The sequence below is a fragment of the Bos indicus x Bos taurus genome, chromosome 2 (genome assembly GCF_003369695.1).
Source record: "Bos indicus x Bos taurus breed Angus x Brahman F1 hybrid chromosome 2, Bos_hybrid_MaternalHap_v2.0, whole genome shotgun sequence".
NCBI classification, from domain to species: domain Eukaryota; kingdom Metazoa; phylum Chordata; class Mammalia; order Artiodactyla; family Bovidae; genus Bos; species Bos indicus x Bos taurus.
The window spans coordinates 18,163,084-18,178,311 of NC_040077.1; the positions used below are offsets into that span (position 1 = coordinate 18,163,084).

At 43.5% G+C, this 15,228-nt stretch overlaps 1 protein-coding gene across 11 annotated transcripts in view; it reads left to right on the forward strand.

Annotated features, from left to right (window-relative positions):
• The window catches only part of TTN (titin), a 276,227-nt gene extending 262,695 nt beyond the window's left edge, over nt 1-13,532 (forward strand). For 9 of the 11 annotated variants that reach the window (XM_027556480.1, XM_027556496.1, XM_027556505.1 and 6 more), the window contains 11 exons: nt 92-397; nt 486-785; nt 1,413-1,988; nt 2,090-2,395; nt 2,760-3,353; nt 3,475-9,227; nt 9,374-9,530; nt 10,267-10,958; nt 11,051-11,204; nt 11,779-12,081; nt 12,218-13,526. In XM_027556480.1, the coding sequence (XP_027412281.1) occupies nt 92-397; nt 486-785; nt 1,413-1,988; nt 2,090-2,395; nt 2,760-3,353; nt 3,475-9,227; nt 9,374-9,530; nt 10,267-10,958; nt 11,051-11,204; nt 11,779-12,081; nt 12,218-12,516 (9,440 nt within the window). In that variant the 3' untranslated portion in view covers nt 12,517-13,526. Of the gene's footprint in view, nt 1-91; nt 398-485; nt 786-1,412; nt 1,989-2,089; nt 2,396-2,759; nt 3,354-3,474; nt 9,228-9,373; nt 9,531-10,266; nt 10,959-11,050; nt 11,205-11,778; nt 12,082-12,217 lie in introns of all 11 variants that reach the window. The other 2 variants (XM_027556470.1, XM_027556566.1) reach the window with 1 other exon arrangement.
• The last annotated feature ends 1,696 nt before the right edge of the window (nt 13,533-15,228 follow it).

Below are 15,228 nucleotides of genomic sequence, written 5' to 3' on the forward strand. Positions count from 1 at the left end.
CTCAGTACTCTTTTGTTTCAAAATGAAAATCACCAGCTTACAAGAGTTGGAACTGTACGCTAACATGTGTGTTTCCCACTTACATTCCTAGACCCTCCCGAGCCTCCAAGCAATCCTCCAGAAATACTCGATGTGACCAAGAGTTCCGTCAGCCTGTCCTGGTCCCGGCCCAAAGATGATGGTGGTTCTCGGGTCACGGGCTACTATATTGAACGCAAGGAGACCTCAACTGACAAGTGGGTCAGACACAACAAGACTCAGATCACCACCACAATGTACACCGTCACCGGGCTTGTTCCCGATGCCGAGTATCAGTTCCGCATCATTGCACAGAACGACGTTGGCCTAAGCGAGACCAGCCCTGCATCTGAACCAGTTGTTTGCAAAGATCCATTTGGTAAGGAAAGAATTTCTGAAGGGGCTAGAATCACAGAGTCAAGCCATCTTTGCTCTCTTTCCTTTACAACTGTTTTCAAATATTTCAGATAAGCCAAGCCAACCTGGAGAACTCGAGATTCTTTCAATATCCAAAGACAGCGTCACTCTGCAGTGGGAGAAACCTGAATGTGATGGTGGCAAAGAAATCCTTGGATACTGGGTTGAATACAGACAATCTGGAGACAGTGCCTGGAAGAAGAGCAGTAAGGACCGCATCAAAGACAGGCAGTTCACAATAGGAGGGTTGCTGGAAGCTACAGAGTATGAATTCAGGGTTTTCGCTGAGAATGAGACGGGGCTGAGCAGACCTCGACGAACTGCTATGTCTGTAAAGACCAAACTAACGTGTAAGTAGCCGTTAGTTCTCTGCTTTCATTTACAAACTAAGCAACATGTAAAGGTTAATTCTTCCTCTATACTAAGTAGGTCTCCAGAAAGCTTTATTAGAGAGCAAGTGTTTGGAAAGAAAGAACTGTTTGGCATATGTGCACAAAGGGAGCAGTTGATATGTTCTAGAGGAAGTGATTCCAAGCACAAAGCCTCAGCAGTAAACCGTTAGATGCACTGAACTGAGCACATGCCTAGAGCAATTTCTCCCATGAATACAATGGATTTTAATACTCCTAATAAGACAAAGTGTCAACAAATGTACCCCCCTTCACTGAACCTCAGGGCAAAGATACAACGGTTTATAGAGAACTCACATTTTCCCCAAACCCCATACATAGTTAATGCCTCCCAATCATAAAAAAGTCACTCTACATAATAATATGATGATATCCTCATTGAATCTCTACTTTCCAGATGATCCTCCAATCACTGTGAAGACTTAAGAATTAGACTCGTGTAAATCATGGTGTCTAATAAGAGTATCAATCAGTGCGATGAATTCATTCCCGATATACAAGGACAGTGGATTATAGATCCAGTAGTGACGATAATGCACTAATATTATGCACTTTCATACCCTTTAGCTGGAGAAGCCCCAGGAGTACGCAAAGAAATGAAGGATGTTACCACTAAACTGGGCGAAGCTGCTCAACTCTCATGCCAGATTGTCGGAAGGCCTCTGCCTGACATTAAGTGGTTCCGATTTGGTAAGGAGCTCGTACAAAGCCGCAAGTACAAAATGTCTTCAGATGGACGCACACATACTCTAACAGTAATGACGGAGGAACAGGAAGATGAAGGTGTTTATACCTGTGTAGCTACCAACGAGGTTGGAGAAGTAGAATCCAGCAGTAAGCTTCTCCTGCAAGCAACCCCGCAGTTCCATCCTGGTTACCCACTGAAAGAGAAGTATTACGGTGCTGTGGGTTCAACACTTCGAATTCATGTCATGTACATTGGCCGGCCAGTACCTGCCATCACTTGGTTCCGTGGCCAGAAACTCTTGCAAAACTCAGAAAACATTACTATAGAAAACACAGAGCACTATACCCATCTTGTCATGAAGAATGTCCAGCGTAAGACTCATGCTGGGAAATACAAAGTTCAGCTCAGCAATGTCCTCGGAACGGTCGATACCATGCTTGATGTGGAAATACAAGGTATTTTGTTTTCCTTTTCAGTGGTTTTTCTTCTTTTAAAAAAAAAAAGGTCTTGGGAGGCACACGATAGAGACCACTACAATTGTATTTTCCCCCAACAGATAAACCAGACAAACCTACAGGACCAATTGTGATTGAAGCTCTATTGAAGAACTCTGTGGTGATCAGCTGGAAACCACCTGCAGATGACGGAGGCTCCTGGATCACCAATTATGTGGTGGAGAAATGTGAGGCCAAGGAAGGGGCTGAATGGCAATTGGTGTCTTCAGCCATCTCAGTGACAACCTGTAGAATTGTGAACCTCACAGAAAATGCTGGGTATTACTTCCGGGTTTCGGCTCAGAACATGTTTGGCATCAGTGAACCTCTAGAAGTCTCCTCAGTTGTGATCATTAAGAGTCCATTTGGTGAGTACAACCTCTACAGACAGTCTTCCTATAGCAAAATTCCATCTGTATGTAAAACTTTTTTTTTTTTAACAGAAATGACTTTTGAAAGGAGACAGCAAAGATTCAGCTAAAGTACAAGTGTCTTTTATGTCACTTGAATTTCGCTGATCTAAAAGGGTATATATACCCTCTCCCCTTTTTCTTTAAAAAGGAACTTTCTGTTTTGATAAGTTTCTTAGCATAAAGTAACCAATTTCATTTTTCTGGATTAGCTATCATTAGTAGAGCTTTGGGTTCGTAACATTTTTTTTTTTAAATAAGCTCTTCATAGAGCTGTCTGTTTCATCTGACGAGGCAAATGCTTTTTCTTTGTTTTAAACAGAAAAGCCAGGTGCCCCTGGCAAACCAACTATTACTGCTGTCACAAAAGATTCTTGTGTTGTGGCCTGGAAGCCACCTGCCAGCGATGGAGGTGCAAAGATTAGAAATTACTACCTTGAGAAGCGTGAGAAGAAGCAGAACAAGTGGATTGCTGTGACGACAGATGAAATTCGAGAAACCGTCTTTTCAGTGCAAAACCTTATTGAAGGTCTTGAATATGAGTTCCGTGTGAAATGTGAAAACCTAGGTGGGGAGAGCGAATGGAGTGAAATATCAGAACCTGTCACTCCCAAATCTGATGTCCCAATTCAGGCACCACACTTTAAAGAGGAACTGAGAAATCTAAATGTCAGATATCAGAGCAATGCTACTTTGGTCTGCAAAGTGACTGGTCATCCGAAACCAATTGTGAAATGGTACAGACAAGGCAAAGAAATCATCGCGGATGGATTAAAGTACAGGATTCAAGAGTTTAAGGGTGGCTACCACCAGCTCATCATTGCAAGTGTCACAGATGATGATGCCACCGTTTACCAAGTCAGAGCTACCAACCAAGGAGGGTCTGTGTCTGGCACTGCCTCCTTGGAAGTAGAAGGTAAAAACATATCAGTAGACATCATCTTGGTGCAAGATTACATATTATTAATGGGGGGGGCGCTCTTATATAGTTTTGAGTGTTGCTAAATTATATTCTTCCTTCTTTTGTTCTGATACAGTTCCAGCCAAGATACACTTGCCTAAAAATCTTGAAGGCATGGGAGCAGTCCACGCTCTCCGAGGTGAGGTAATCAGCATCAAGATCCCATTCAGTGGCAAACCAGATCCAGTGATCACCTGGCAGAAAGGACAAGATCTCATCGACAACAATGGCCACTACCAAGTTATTGTCACAAGGTCCTTCACATCACTCGTTTTCCCCAATGGAGTGGAGAGAAAAGATGCTGGCTTCTATGTGGTCTGTGCTAAGAACAGATTTGGAATCGATCAGAAGACAGTTGAACTGGATGTGGCTGATGTTCCCGACCCACCCAGAGGAGTCAAAGTTAGTGACGTGTCACGAGATTCTGTGAACTTAACGTGGACTGAGCCAGCTTCTGATGGTGGCAGCAAAGTCACCAACTACATTGTTGAAAAGTGTGCAACCACCGCAGAAAGATGGATCCGGGTAGGACAGGCCCGAGAAACACGTTATACCGTGATCAACTTATTTGGAAAAACAAGTTACCAGTTCCGTATAATAGCAGAGAATAAATTTGGCCTAAGCAAACCTTCTGAGCCTTCAGAACCAACAGTAACCAAAGAAGACAAGACCAGGGCTATGAACTATGATGAAGAGGTAGACGAGACCAGGGAAGTTTCTATGACCAAAGCTTCTCACTCTTCAACCAAGGAGCTTTATGAGAAATATATGATTGCTGAAGATCTTGGGCGTGGTCAGTTTGGAATTGTCCATCGTTGTGTTGAAACATCCTCAAAGAAGACATACATGGCCAAATTTGTGAAGGTCAAAGGGACTGATCAAGTTTTGGTAAAGAAAGAAATTTCCATTCTAAATATAGCTAGGCACCGAAACATGTTATACCTCCATGAATCATTTGAAAGCATGGAAGAATTAGTTATGATCTTTGAGTTCATATCAGGACTTGACATATTTGAGCGCATTAACACAAGTGCTTTTGAACTTAATGAGAGAGAAATCGTAAGCTATGTTCGCCAGGTGTGCGAAGCACTTGAGTTCTTACACAGCCATAACATTGGACACTTTGACATTAGACCAGACAACATTATTTACCAAACAAGAAGGAGCTCCACCATTAAAATCATAGAATTTGGTCAAGCCCGTCAGCTGAAGCCAGGGGACAACTTTAGGCTTCAGTTCACTGCCCCTGAATACTATGCACCTGAGGTCCACCAGCATGATGTTGTCAGCACAGCCACGGACATGTGGTCTCTTGGAACACTGGTGTACGTGCTGTTGAGTGGTATCAATCCATTCCTGGCTGAAACTAACCAGCAGATCATTGAGAACATCATGAATGCTGAATACACCTTTGATGAAGAAGCATTCCAAGAGATCAGCCTCGAAGCCATGGACTTTGTTGACCGGCTATTAGTGAAAGAGAGAAAATCTCGCATGACAGCATCTGAGGCCCTTCAGCACCCGTGGCTGAAGCAGAAGACAGAAAGAGTCAGTACTAAAGTGATCAGGACATTGAGACACCGACGCTACTACCACACCCTAGTCAAGAAAGACCTCAACATGGTTGTGTCTGCAGCCCGGATCTCCTGTGGTGGTGCAATTCGATCTCAGAAGGGAGTGAGCATTGCTAAAGTTAAAGTGGCATCCATTGAAATTGGCCCCGTTTCTGGGCAGATAATGCATGCAGTTGGAGAAGAAGGAGGCTATGTCAAATATGTATGCAGAATTGAAAATTACGATCAGTCGACCCAGGTGACTTGGTACTTCGGTGTCAGACAGCTGGAGAACAGTGAGAAATATGAAATCACATATGAAGATGGAGTGGCCACCATGTATGTCAAAGACATCACCAAATTTGATGATGGTACCTACAGATGCAAAGTAGTCAATGACTATGGTGAAGACAGTTCTTATGCAGAGCTCTTTGTCAAAGGTGTGAGAGAAGTTTACGACTATTATTGCCGTAGAACTGTGAAGAAACTTAAGCGCAGAACAGATGCCATGAGACTCCTGGAAAGACCACCTGAATTCACCCTGCCTCTCTATAACAAGACAGCTTATGTGGGTGAAAATGTCCGGTTTGGTGTAACCATAACTGTCCACCCAGAGCCTCGAGTAACGTGGTACAAATCAGGTCAGAAAATCAAACCAGGTGATGATGACAGGAAGTACATATTTGAGTCGGACAAAGGTCTTTACCAATTAACAATCAACAGCGTAACTATGGATGATGATGCCGAATATACCGTTGTGGCAAGGAACAAGTACGGTGAGGACAGCTGCAAAGCAAAGCTGACTGTAACTCCACACCCACCTCCATCAGATACGACCCTCAGACCCATGTTCAAACGGCTACTGGCAAACGCAGAATGCCAAGAAGGCCAAAGTGTCTGCTTTGAGATCAGAGTGTCTGGCATCCCCCCACCGACGTTAAAATGGGAGAAAGATGGTCGGCCACTGTCCCTTGGGCCTAACATTGAAATTATCCACGAAGGCTTGGATTATTATGCTCTTCACATCAGGGATACTTTGCCAGAAGACACCGGTTATTACAGGGTGACAGCCACAAATACAGCTGGATCCAGCAGCTGCCAGGCCCACCTACAAGTGGAACGCCTGAGGTATGTCAAACAGGAATTCAAGACAAAAGAGGAGCACGAACGACATGTGCAGAGGCAGATTGACAAGACCCTGAGAATGGCTGAAATTCTTTCTGGCACTGAGGCGGTGCCGCTGACGCAGGTTGCCCAGGAGGCGCTGAGAGAAGCTGCCATCCTCTACAAACCAGCTGTCAGCACCAAGACCGTGAAAGGGGAATACCGACTTGAGACGGAAGAAAAGAAGGAGGAGAGGAAACTCCGCATGCCTTACGAAGTACCAGAGCCACGCAAGTACAAACAGACCACCATAGAAGAAGACCAACACATTAAGCAGTTCGTGCCCATGTCTGACATGAAGTGGTATAAGAAGATACGGGATCAATTTGAAATGCCTGGGAAGATTGACAGAGTTGTTCAGAAGAGGCCCAAGCGCATCCGCCTTTCAAGATGGGAGCAGTTCTACGTGATGCCTCTCCCGCGCATCACCGATCAATACAGACCTAAGTGGCGGATTCCCAAACTGTCCCAAGATGACCTTGAAATGGTGAGACCAGCCCGCCGGCGCACACCTTCTCCGGATTACTACTATTATTACAGACCCAGGAGACGTTCTCTTGGTGACATCTCCGACGAAGAATTACTCCTGCCCATTGACGACTACCTGGCGATGAAGAGGACAGAGGAAGAGAGGCTGCGTCTTGAAGAAGAGCTGGAACTGGGTTTTTCAGCCTCACCCCCGAGCCGGAGCCCTCCCCGTTTTGAGCTTTCGAGTCTGCGTTATTCTTCCCCACAAGCTCACGTCAAGGTGGAGGAAGCAAGAAGAGACTTCAGATACTCAACCTATCACATCCCAACCAAGGAAGAGACCAGCACAAGTTACGCAGAGCTGCGGGAGCGGCACGCCCGCGCCTCGCACAGGCAGGCCCATCAGCGGCAGAGGATCATGGCCGAGAGAGAGGACCACGAGCTGCTGCGGCCCGCCACCACCACCCAGCGCCTCTTGGAATACAAGAGCGAGCTGGACCACCTGGCGAAGGAGGCGAAGTCTAGAAAGAAATCAAGACGCCAGAGAGAAGTGACCGAAATAACAGAAATCGAGGAAGAATATGAGATCTCCAAACACGCGCAGAGAGAGACGTCCTCCTCGGTGTCCAGGCTGCTGAGACGCCGGCGCTCACTGTCTCCCACCTACATCGAGTTGATGAGGCCCGTGTCTGAGCTGATCCGGCCGCGGCCACGGCCAGCTGAGGAATATGAAGATGAAGAAGAAGAAGAAGAAGAAGATGTAGAAAGAAGGTCTCCTACCCCAGAGAGGACTCGTCCACGTTCCCCCAGCCCTGTGTCTAGTGAGCGATCACTGTCAAGATTTGAGAGGTCGGCAAGATTTGATATCTTTTCCAGGTATGAGTCCATGAAAGCTGCTCTAAAGACTCAAAAGACATCGGAAAGGAAGTATGAGGTTTTGAGTCAGCAGCCTTTTACACTTGACCACGCGCCTCGAATCACGCTGAGGATGCGTTCCCACCGGGTTCCCTGCGGCCAAAATACACGTTTTATCTTAAACGTTCAGTCAAAGCCAACTGCTGAGGTCAAATGGTACCACAATGGTGTAGAACTCCAAGAGAGCAGTAAGATTCATTACACCAACACCAGTGGGGTCCTGACCCTAGAAATTCTGGACTGTCATATTGATGACAGTGGAACATACCGTGCTGTGTGCACCAATTACAAAGGTGAGGCTTCCGACTATGCGACCTTGGACGTCACAGGAGGGGATTACACTACCTATGCTTCCCAGCGCAGAGACGAACAGGTTCCCCGATCTGTCTTCCCTGAGCTGACAAGAACAGAGGCATATGCAGTTTCGTCCTTTAAGAAAACATCTGAGATAGAAGCTTCCTCTTCCGTCAGGGAAATGAAATCATTGATGACGGAGACCCGGGAAAGTCTCTCCTCCTATGAACACCATGCATCCGCAGAAATGAAAAGTGCTGCAATCGAAGAAAAGTCGCTGGAAGAAAAGTCCACACACAGAAAGATTAAGACGACTTTGGCAGCAAGAATCCTCACAAAGCCAAGGTCCATAACTGTCTATGAAGGTGAGTCTGCAAGGTTCTCTTGCGATACAGATGGTGAGCCAGTACCAACGGTGACATGGCTGCGTGGGGGACAAGTCATAAGCACTTCTGCCCGCCACCAAGTGACCACCTCAAAGTACAAGTCAACTTTTGAGATCTCTTCAGTCCAGGCTTCAGATGAGGGCAACTACAGTGTGGTGGTGGAGAACAGCGACGGGAGGCAAGAGGCGCAGTTTACTCTGACTGTTCAGAAGGCCAGGGTTACTGAAAAGGCTGTGACATCACCACCGAGAGTCAAATCCCCGGAGCCTCGGGTAAAATCCCCAGAAGGAGCCAAGTCTCCAAAACGAGTGAAATCCCCAGAACCAGTGACTCCTCACCCCAAAGCTGTACCGCCCACAGAGACAAAACCCACACCAACAGAGAAGGTTCAGCAGAAGCCAGTCGCTGCCCCACCTAAGATAATTCAGTCCTTGAAGGCAGAAGCCTCTAAAGACATAGCCAAGCTGACCTGTGTGGTTGAAAGCAGTGCATTATGTGCAAAAGAGGTCACCTGGTACAAAGACGGCAGGAGACTGAAGGAAAACGGGCATTTCCAGTTTCACTATTCTGCAGATGGCACCTATGAGCTCAAAATCCTCAACCTCGCCGAATCTGATCGTGGAGAATATGTTTGTGAGGTTTCTGGTGAAGGTGGAACTTCCAAAACTAACTTCCAATTTGTGGGACAAGCCTTTAAGAGTATCCATGAGCAGGTGTCAAGCATATCAGAAACCAAGAAAGCAGCTCCAAAAACTGCTGAGCCAACAGAAATCAAGAAAGCAGCTCCAAAAACTGCTGAGCCAACAGAAACCAAGAAAGCAGCTCCAAAAACTGCTGAGCCAACAGAAACCAAGAAAGCAGCTCCAAAAACTGCTGAGCCAACAGAAACCAAGAAAACTGAACCCAAAGCTCCTGCGCCAATTTCCACAAAACCAGTAATTGTTACTGGTCTGCAGGATACCACTGTTTCTTCAGACGGTGTTGCTAAATTTGCAGTTAAAGTTACTGGAGAACCCCAGCCGACTGTCATTTGGACAAAGGATGGAAAGGTAACTGGTTCTTAAATGACCTTATTTTCTAAAAAAAAAAAAATAAATAAACAAAGAAAACTAACCCTGTTCCTTTTTTCCCAACTCCCAAAGAAAGTTTAAGAGTAACTCAACTTTTTAAGATTCAAATCACTTGCGTTCCACAGGCTATATCACAAGGAGGTAAATACAAACTCTCTGAAGACAAAGGAGCATTCTTCCTAGAAATTCATAAGACCGATACTTCTGACAGTGGTCTTTATACCTGTACAATAACAAACTCAGCTGGATCTGTGTCATCTAGCTGCAAATTAACAATAAAAGGTAAGTTGGCTTTTATTCTTACCAACAGTTTTCAGAAGACTCTATTAAGGAGACATTTCTAAACATGCTTGCTTACACACACACAAAGTATTAAAATAAAAACTGTTTTACCAAGTTACAGAATACCATTTGTACACAAATGTACAAATACCCATATTTGAAGTTAGGATATAATTTATATTTATTAAGTGCATAATTGTATGCAGTGTTATATAAGAGTCCCAGATATTATGTAAGATTCCTGCTCCCTGTAATGTTTAAGAATGAATAGTCAGGTGAATATACCAAATGGTACTTCTTCCTTAAAACTTCGCTCTTGCTAATTTTCCAAAGCAGTGGAAAGTTAATGATACAGTCCAAAGCTGTATCAGTTCTCCCGATTAAAATGAGTTTACCTTCATCTGAATCTTCTAAAACATAATTAAATTGTTTTAATCAATCAAAATCTCCTAAATCCATCCATCTCCTAGATCCTTTAACTATTCCTTTCAAAACTTTTTCCCCTTAAGCCACAGAATTCATTCTTCAATTTAGTTTAGTTTAAATAATCATTACACTGACCTCGAAAGTCATGCATGACAACTTTCCAAGATCGGGGCTGAGAAAGTATCAAGTATTACCTACACTGCATGCATAAGTCAGTATTTTTTCTTTGTGTATTACTTGCAGAATCCACAAGACAAAAGGGTAGGACCACTTTTCCATTCAATTTGCTTTACGGAGCTTTCTTTTTCAGTTGTAGAAGACACTGAGATACAGAAAGTATCTGCACAAAAGACCTCCGAAATTACATCCCAGAAGAAGGCATCTGTCCAAGAGGAAATTTCCAAGAAAGCCCTCATTTCTGAAGAAATCAAGACATCAGAGGTAAAATCTCACGAAAAGCTAGCCCTCAAGGAGGAAGCTTCCACAGTTCTGATTTCCGAGAAAGTCAAGAAATCAGAAGCCGCCTCCCTGGAAAAATCTGTTGTCCATGAGGAAATCACTAAAACATCACAGGCATCGGAAGAAATCCGAACTCATGCTGAGATCAAAGCATTTTCCACTCAGATGAGTATAACTGCTGGTCAGAAAGTGACTTTGAAAGCCAACATTGCTGGTGCCACTGATGTGAAATGGGTACTGAATGGGGTGGAGCTCAGCAATTCTGATGAGTATAGATACGGCATCTCAGGCAGCGACCAGACCCTGACCATCAGACAGGCTGGTCACAAAGACGAAGGGATCCTCACCTGCATCGGCAAAACCAGCCAAGGCATCATTAAGTGTCAGTATGATCTGACCCTAAGCAAAGAACTCTCAGATGCTCCAGCCTTCATCTCACAGCCCAGATCTCAAAATGTTAATGAAGGACAAAACGTTCTCTTTTCTTGTGAAATCAGTGGTGAGCCATCGCCTGAAATCGAATGGTTTAAAAACAACCTGCCAGTAAGTTTAATTATGAATGTTACTGAAGAGAACTTTCAATACTTTACTCCTGAAGAGCTCAAAGAAACACTTATTTTTTCTCTTCTTTTTAGATTTCTATTTCTTCAAATATCAGTGTAAGTCGCTCCAGAAATGTATATTCTCTTGAAATCCGAAATGCATCAGTAAGTGACAGTGGGAAGTATACAATTAAGGCCAAAAATTTCCATGGCCAGTGTTCAGCTACTGCTTCCTTAACAGTCCTTCGTAAGTATATGTTTACCACTTTCCTTACTTGCTTAAGGCCATTGTATGGTTTTGTTTTTTGCTTTTGTCTTTCTGAGCACAGCAAACTCTCAGGAGCCTCTTTAAGAGAGGCTCCTGTGTAAGAGGATGTGTAAGAGACAGGCTTCCTGCGTAAGGCATGTGTAAGAGACAGGCTTCCTGTGTGAATTCATTCTTAACAGCCAATGTTTCTTTACAGCTAGATAGAAATATGGATAAGTTAACTTTCAAAGCAAAGCTACCAGCTGTCCTGTTACTTGTATTTTCAGAATGCACAATATAAAAATTGTTTTCTATATGATTAATCATTTTTTTCCTAGTGATTCTAGCACCTGCATGAAATGTAATAATAGAAATATAAGGATTCGTTTCTGGGAGACACTGGGCTAGCTCTTGACAACTGTATGTATGTATCTGCTTATGCTTTCACAGCAAATTGTTTGGGTTATGTTTCTGTGTGTGCGTGTCTAAGTTTCCATTTCTGCAAGTCAATGTCAGATGTCACAAATTAACCAGATGTCACTGATGTTCACTGTGTATCTGCTGTGCTCCACAGCTCTAGTTGAAGAACCTCCCAGAGAGGTAGTATTGAGGACAAGTGGTGACACAAGCTTGCAAGGAAGCTTCTCGTCTCAGTCAGTCCAAATGTCTGCCTCTAAGCAGGAGGCCTCCTTCAGCAGTTTCAGCAGCAGCAGTGCTAGCAGCATGACTGAAATGAAATTTGCAAGCATGTCTGCCCAAAGCATGTCCTCCATGCAAGAGTCCTTTGTAGAAATGAGTTCCAGCAGTTTTATGGGAAAATCTAGTATGACACAACTGGAAAGTTCAACTAGTAGAATGCTTAAAGCAGGCCTAAGAGGTGAGCAATCCAATTATTGGTAGAGGTAGACAAGCCTAGTAGCATGGTAGAATCTTTAGTACACACAATTCAGTAGAATGCAAGTTTTTATTTCTTTTCAGTGATTCTAAACGTTTGTTGTTGTTGTTCCATGAAGGAATTCCACCTAAAATTGAAGCTCTTCCCTCTGACATCAGCATTGATGAAGGAAAAGTTTTAACAGTAGCCTGCGCTTTTACGGGTGAGCCTACCCCGGAAATAACATGGTCTCGTGGTGGAAGAACAATTCACGATCAAGAACAGCGAGGGCGATTCCATATTGAAAACACAGATGACCTGACGACTCTGATCATCATGGACGTACGGAAACAAGATGGTGGACTGTATACCCTGAGTTTAGGGAATGAATTTGGATCTGACTCTGCTACTGTGAATATAAATATTCGATCCATTTAAGAGGGCCTGTGCTCTCACACTCAGACTCATTCTTAACCTTTCCCAAATGATTCACATGGACTAATCTTTCTATCTTTCTGATCTGTAAATACTTAAAAAAAAGAGTAGTTTTGTATCAACCTAAATGAGTCGAAGTTCAAAAATAATACATTTCAGTCTTTTCATAATTGTTGACCTAAGAAGATTACACATTTTCTAGTGACATGTACATACTGTATATAGCCGGATTAACGGTTATAAAGTTTTGTACCATTTATTTTATGACATTTTACACTGTAACTATTGAAACTAACGGTTGGTAGGAGAAAGTTTCTTATGGAACGAATACCCTGCTCAACACTTAATCAATCTTTGTGCCTCAACATAATGTTGATGTCTAAGTATGCCTCAGTGGGTCGAGGAATTCCCCATTGAAGATGTCCTATCCACCGAAAAATGCTGTGCACATCACCTGATATGCACCGATACTTATGGAATCAGAAATGTAAGGCATTGGTGATGTTTGCATTTACCCTCCTGTAAGCAACACTTTAACGTCTTACATTTTCTGATGATGTCACACTCAAAATTATCATGACTTAAATATTACCAGAACAAAGTGTAACGGCCAACACTTTGTTCGCTCATTTCACACTGTCTCTGACCATAGAGAGTGCCTGGGTAGCTTGGAAAAGTAACATCACCTGGCCATCCCCTCAGTTAACCAAGTTATTCATGCATTCCTATGCCAGAGCAGTGTCAACTCTTGGAGGTTCAGGGGTGCAGCCAACGCCTTCGTGTGGTAGTTCTAAATTTAAACCAGAAACTGGGGCAACTAAGCAATGAGCCACAGCAAAAAATAAAGAACAAAATAAAGCTGTTGTTAAATTTAAAAACAACAAAATATTACTAACTGCCCAAAATATCAATTTGATGTAGTTCTTTTCATGCAAGTTTAAATTCAGTTGTTAGTTATAATTGTTGGACCTCCTTGAGATAGTAACAACAAAATAAAGCAAGCTATCTGCACCTCAAAATGTGTGGCTGGTTGTTTTCTGTGAAATTCTGTGGTTGGGGAGGTATGTGCCTTTGAAAATCACAGAAATGATGATAGAGAAGAAAAAGCAACTCAAGTTCTCTACAGCAAATATTTAAATTATCATGTTGAATGTACTCAACAATTTTTTAAAAGCACAGATATGATTCTCATGGATAAATTTATCCCCAGAAGTTAACAAAAATCCCCCAAAATAAGAAATCTTCTAAACATATTATCAAGAAAAATATTTTTAGAGGGACTGATTCAACTAAATCCAAAGGTACGGGAACATCAAAAATTCACAATATTTTGTGCAAAGATGAGCAAGATGAGATAGACCCTGTCCCTTAAGAAACATACAGAAGAGAAAATGACCACTTCAGGGAAAATGATCAACTGTGCAACTGAATCCATTACTGACTATTGTAGCTCCAAGCTGAGACAGAACAAATCAGTCTTCAAAGCTAAAGGACTTTTTTTTTTTAAAGAACTCATTTTAAATTGTATAGTCCTACCATGCTTTTCAAAACAACTGATCTATACTTAATAATAAAATACCTACCTCCAGAAAAATCTGTATTTATCCATCTCAATTAGATAATCCTAATTGTAAACCTATACAGTTGATTCTTTGCCTAAATTACCTCCTAAATGTAAATATAAGCGGCCAAAGTTGAAGCAAATGCACAGTCAATTCCTACTCCCCAAAGAAGATCTTGGGTCTGCATTAGTTTATTCAGCAAATATTCTTTCTTAAGGCTTCCTTGGCGCCTCAGCGGTAAAAGAATTCACCTGCCAATCCAGGAGACTCAGGTTCAATCCCTGGGTCAGGAAGATCCCCTGGAGAAGGGAATGGCAACCTGCTCCAGTATTCTTGCCTGGGAAATCCATGGACAGAGGGCCACATACAGTCTATGCGGTCACAAGAGTCAGACACGACTTAGCAACTGACAAAAACAACTGCAACAAATTCTTTAAGTCAGATTTCCTAAAAGCAGACTCTAGTTGTTTGAGGGACTGCTCTCAGAAAGTCAGATTCCCTAAAAGCAGAGTCTAAGACAGAGACTGGAGATTAATAGTTTGAGGAGCTGCTCTCAAGAAAAAGAGTGAGGGGAGCAGAGCAGAGGAAAAAAGCTAAGCAAGAATGTGGTCTCGGCAGGAGCTTCAGCCCCATCCCATGAGTACCATAGTTGGTTCCACCTGGGAACAGGGACGCAGACCATCTGCATCCCTTATCAGTGGCTACATGCTGTGAGCTTGTGGGGGTGGGCACGGGTGAGGGAAATAATCTCCAGGGTGAGGGGCACCCCTTGGCCAGACAGCTCTCTACAGACTAGGGCAGCTCAACAGCCGATGCTCACGAAACCGGGGCGGATACGCATAACCTGGGTCTGGGCAGTACCGACAGCACCCACAACACCATCAAACAACTTAATACCTATTCTTGAGACAGGCTGGGACCTGGGACCTTTTGCTGTAGTGCCTGCACCTGGACAAATGTCTCCTCAAGCAACAAAATACAGAGAAACTACAAAGGACTAAAAATAACTGCATGCATGTGCAGTTGGGGCAAATTATGAACAAGATACAGAAAAGACCAAAAACCCACACAGCGCCATCAGGTAGGTGGGCAGACCACCTAAGCCAACCCCGGACCCACTGCTACCCTCACCCCGTATAAGGAACCAGCTCAC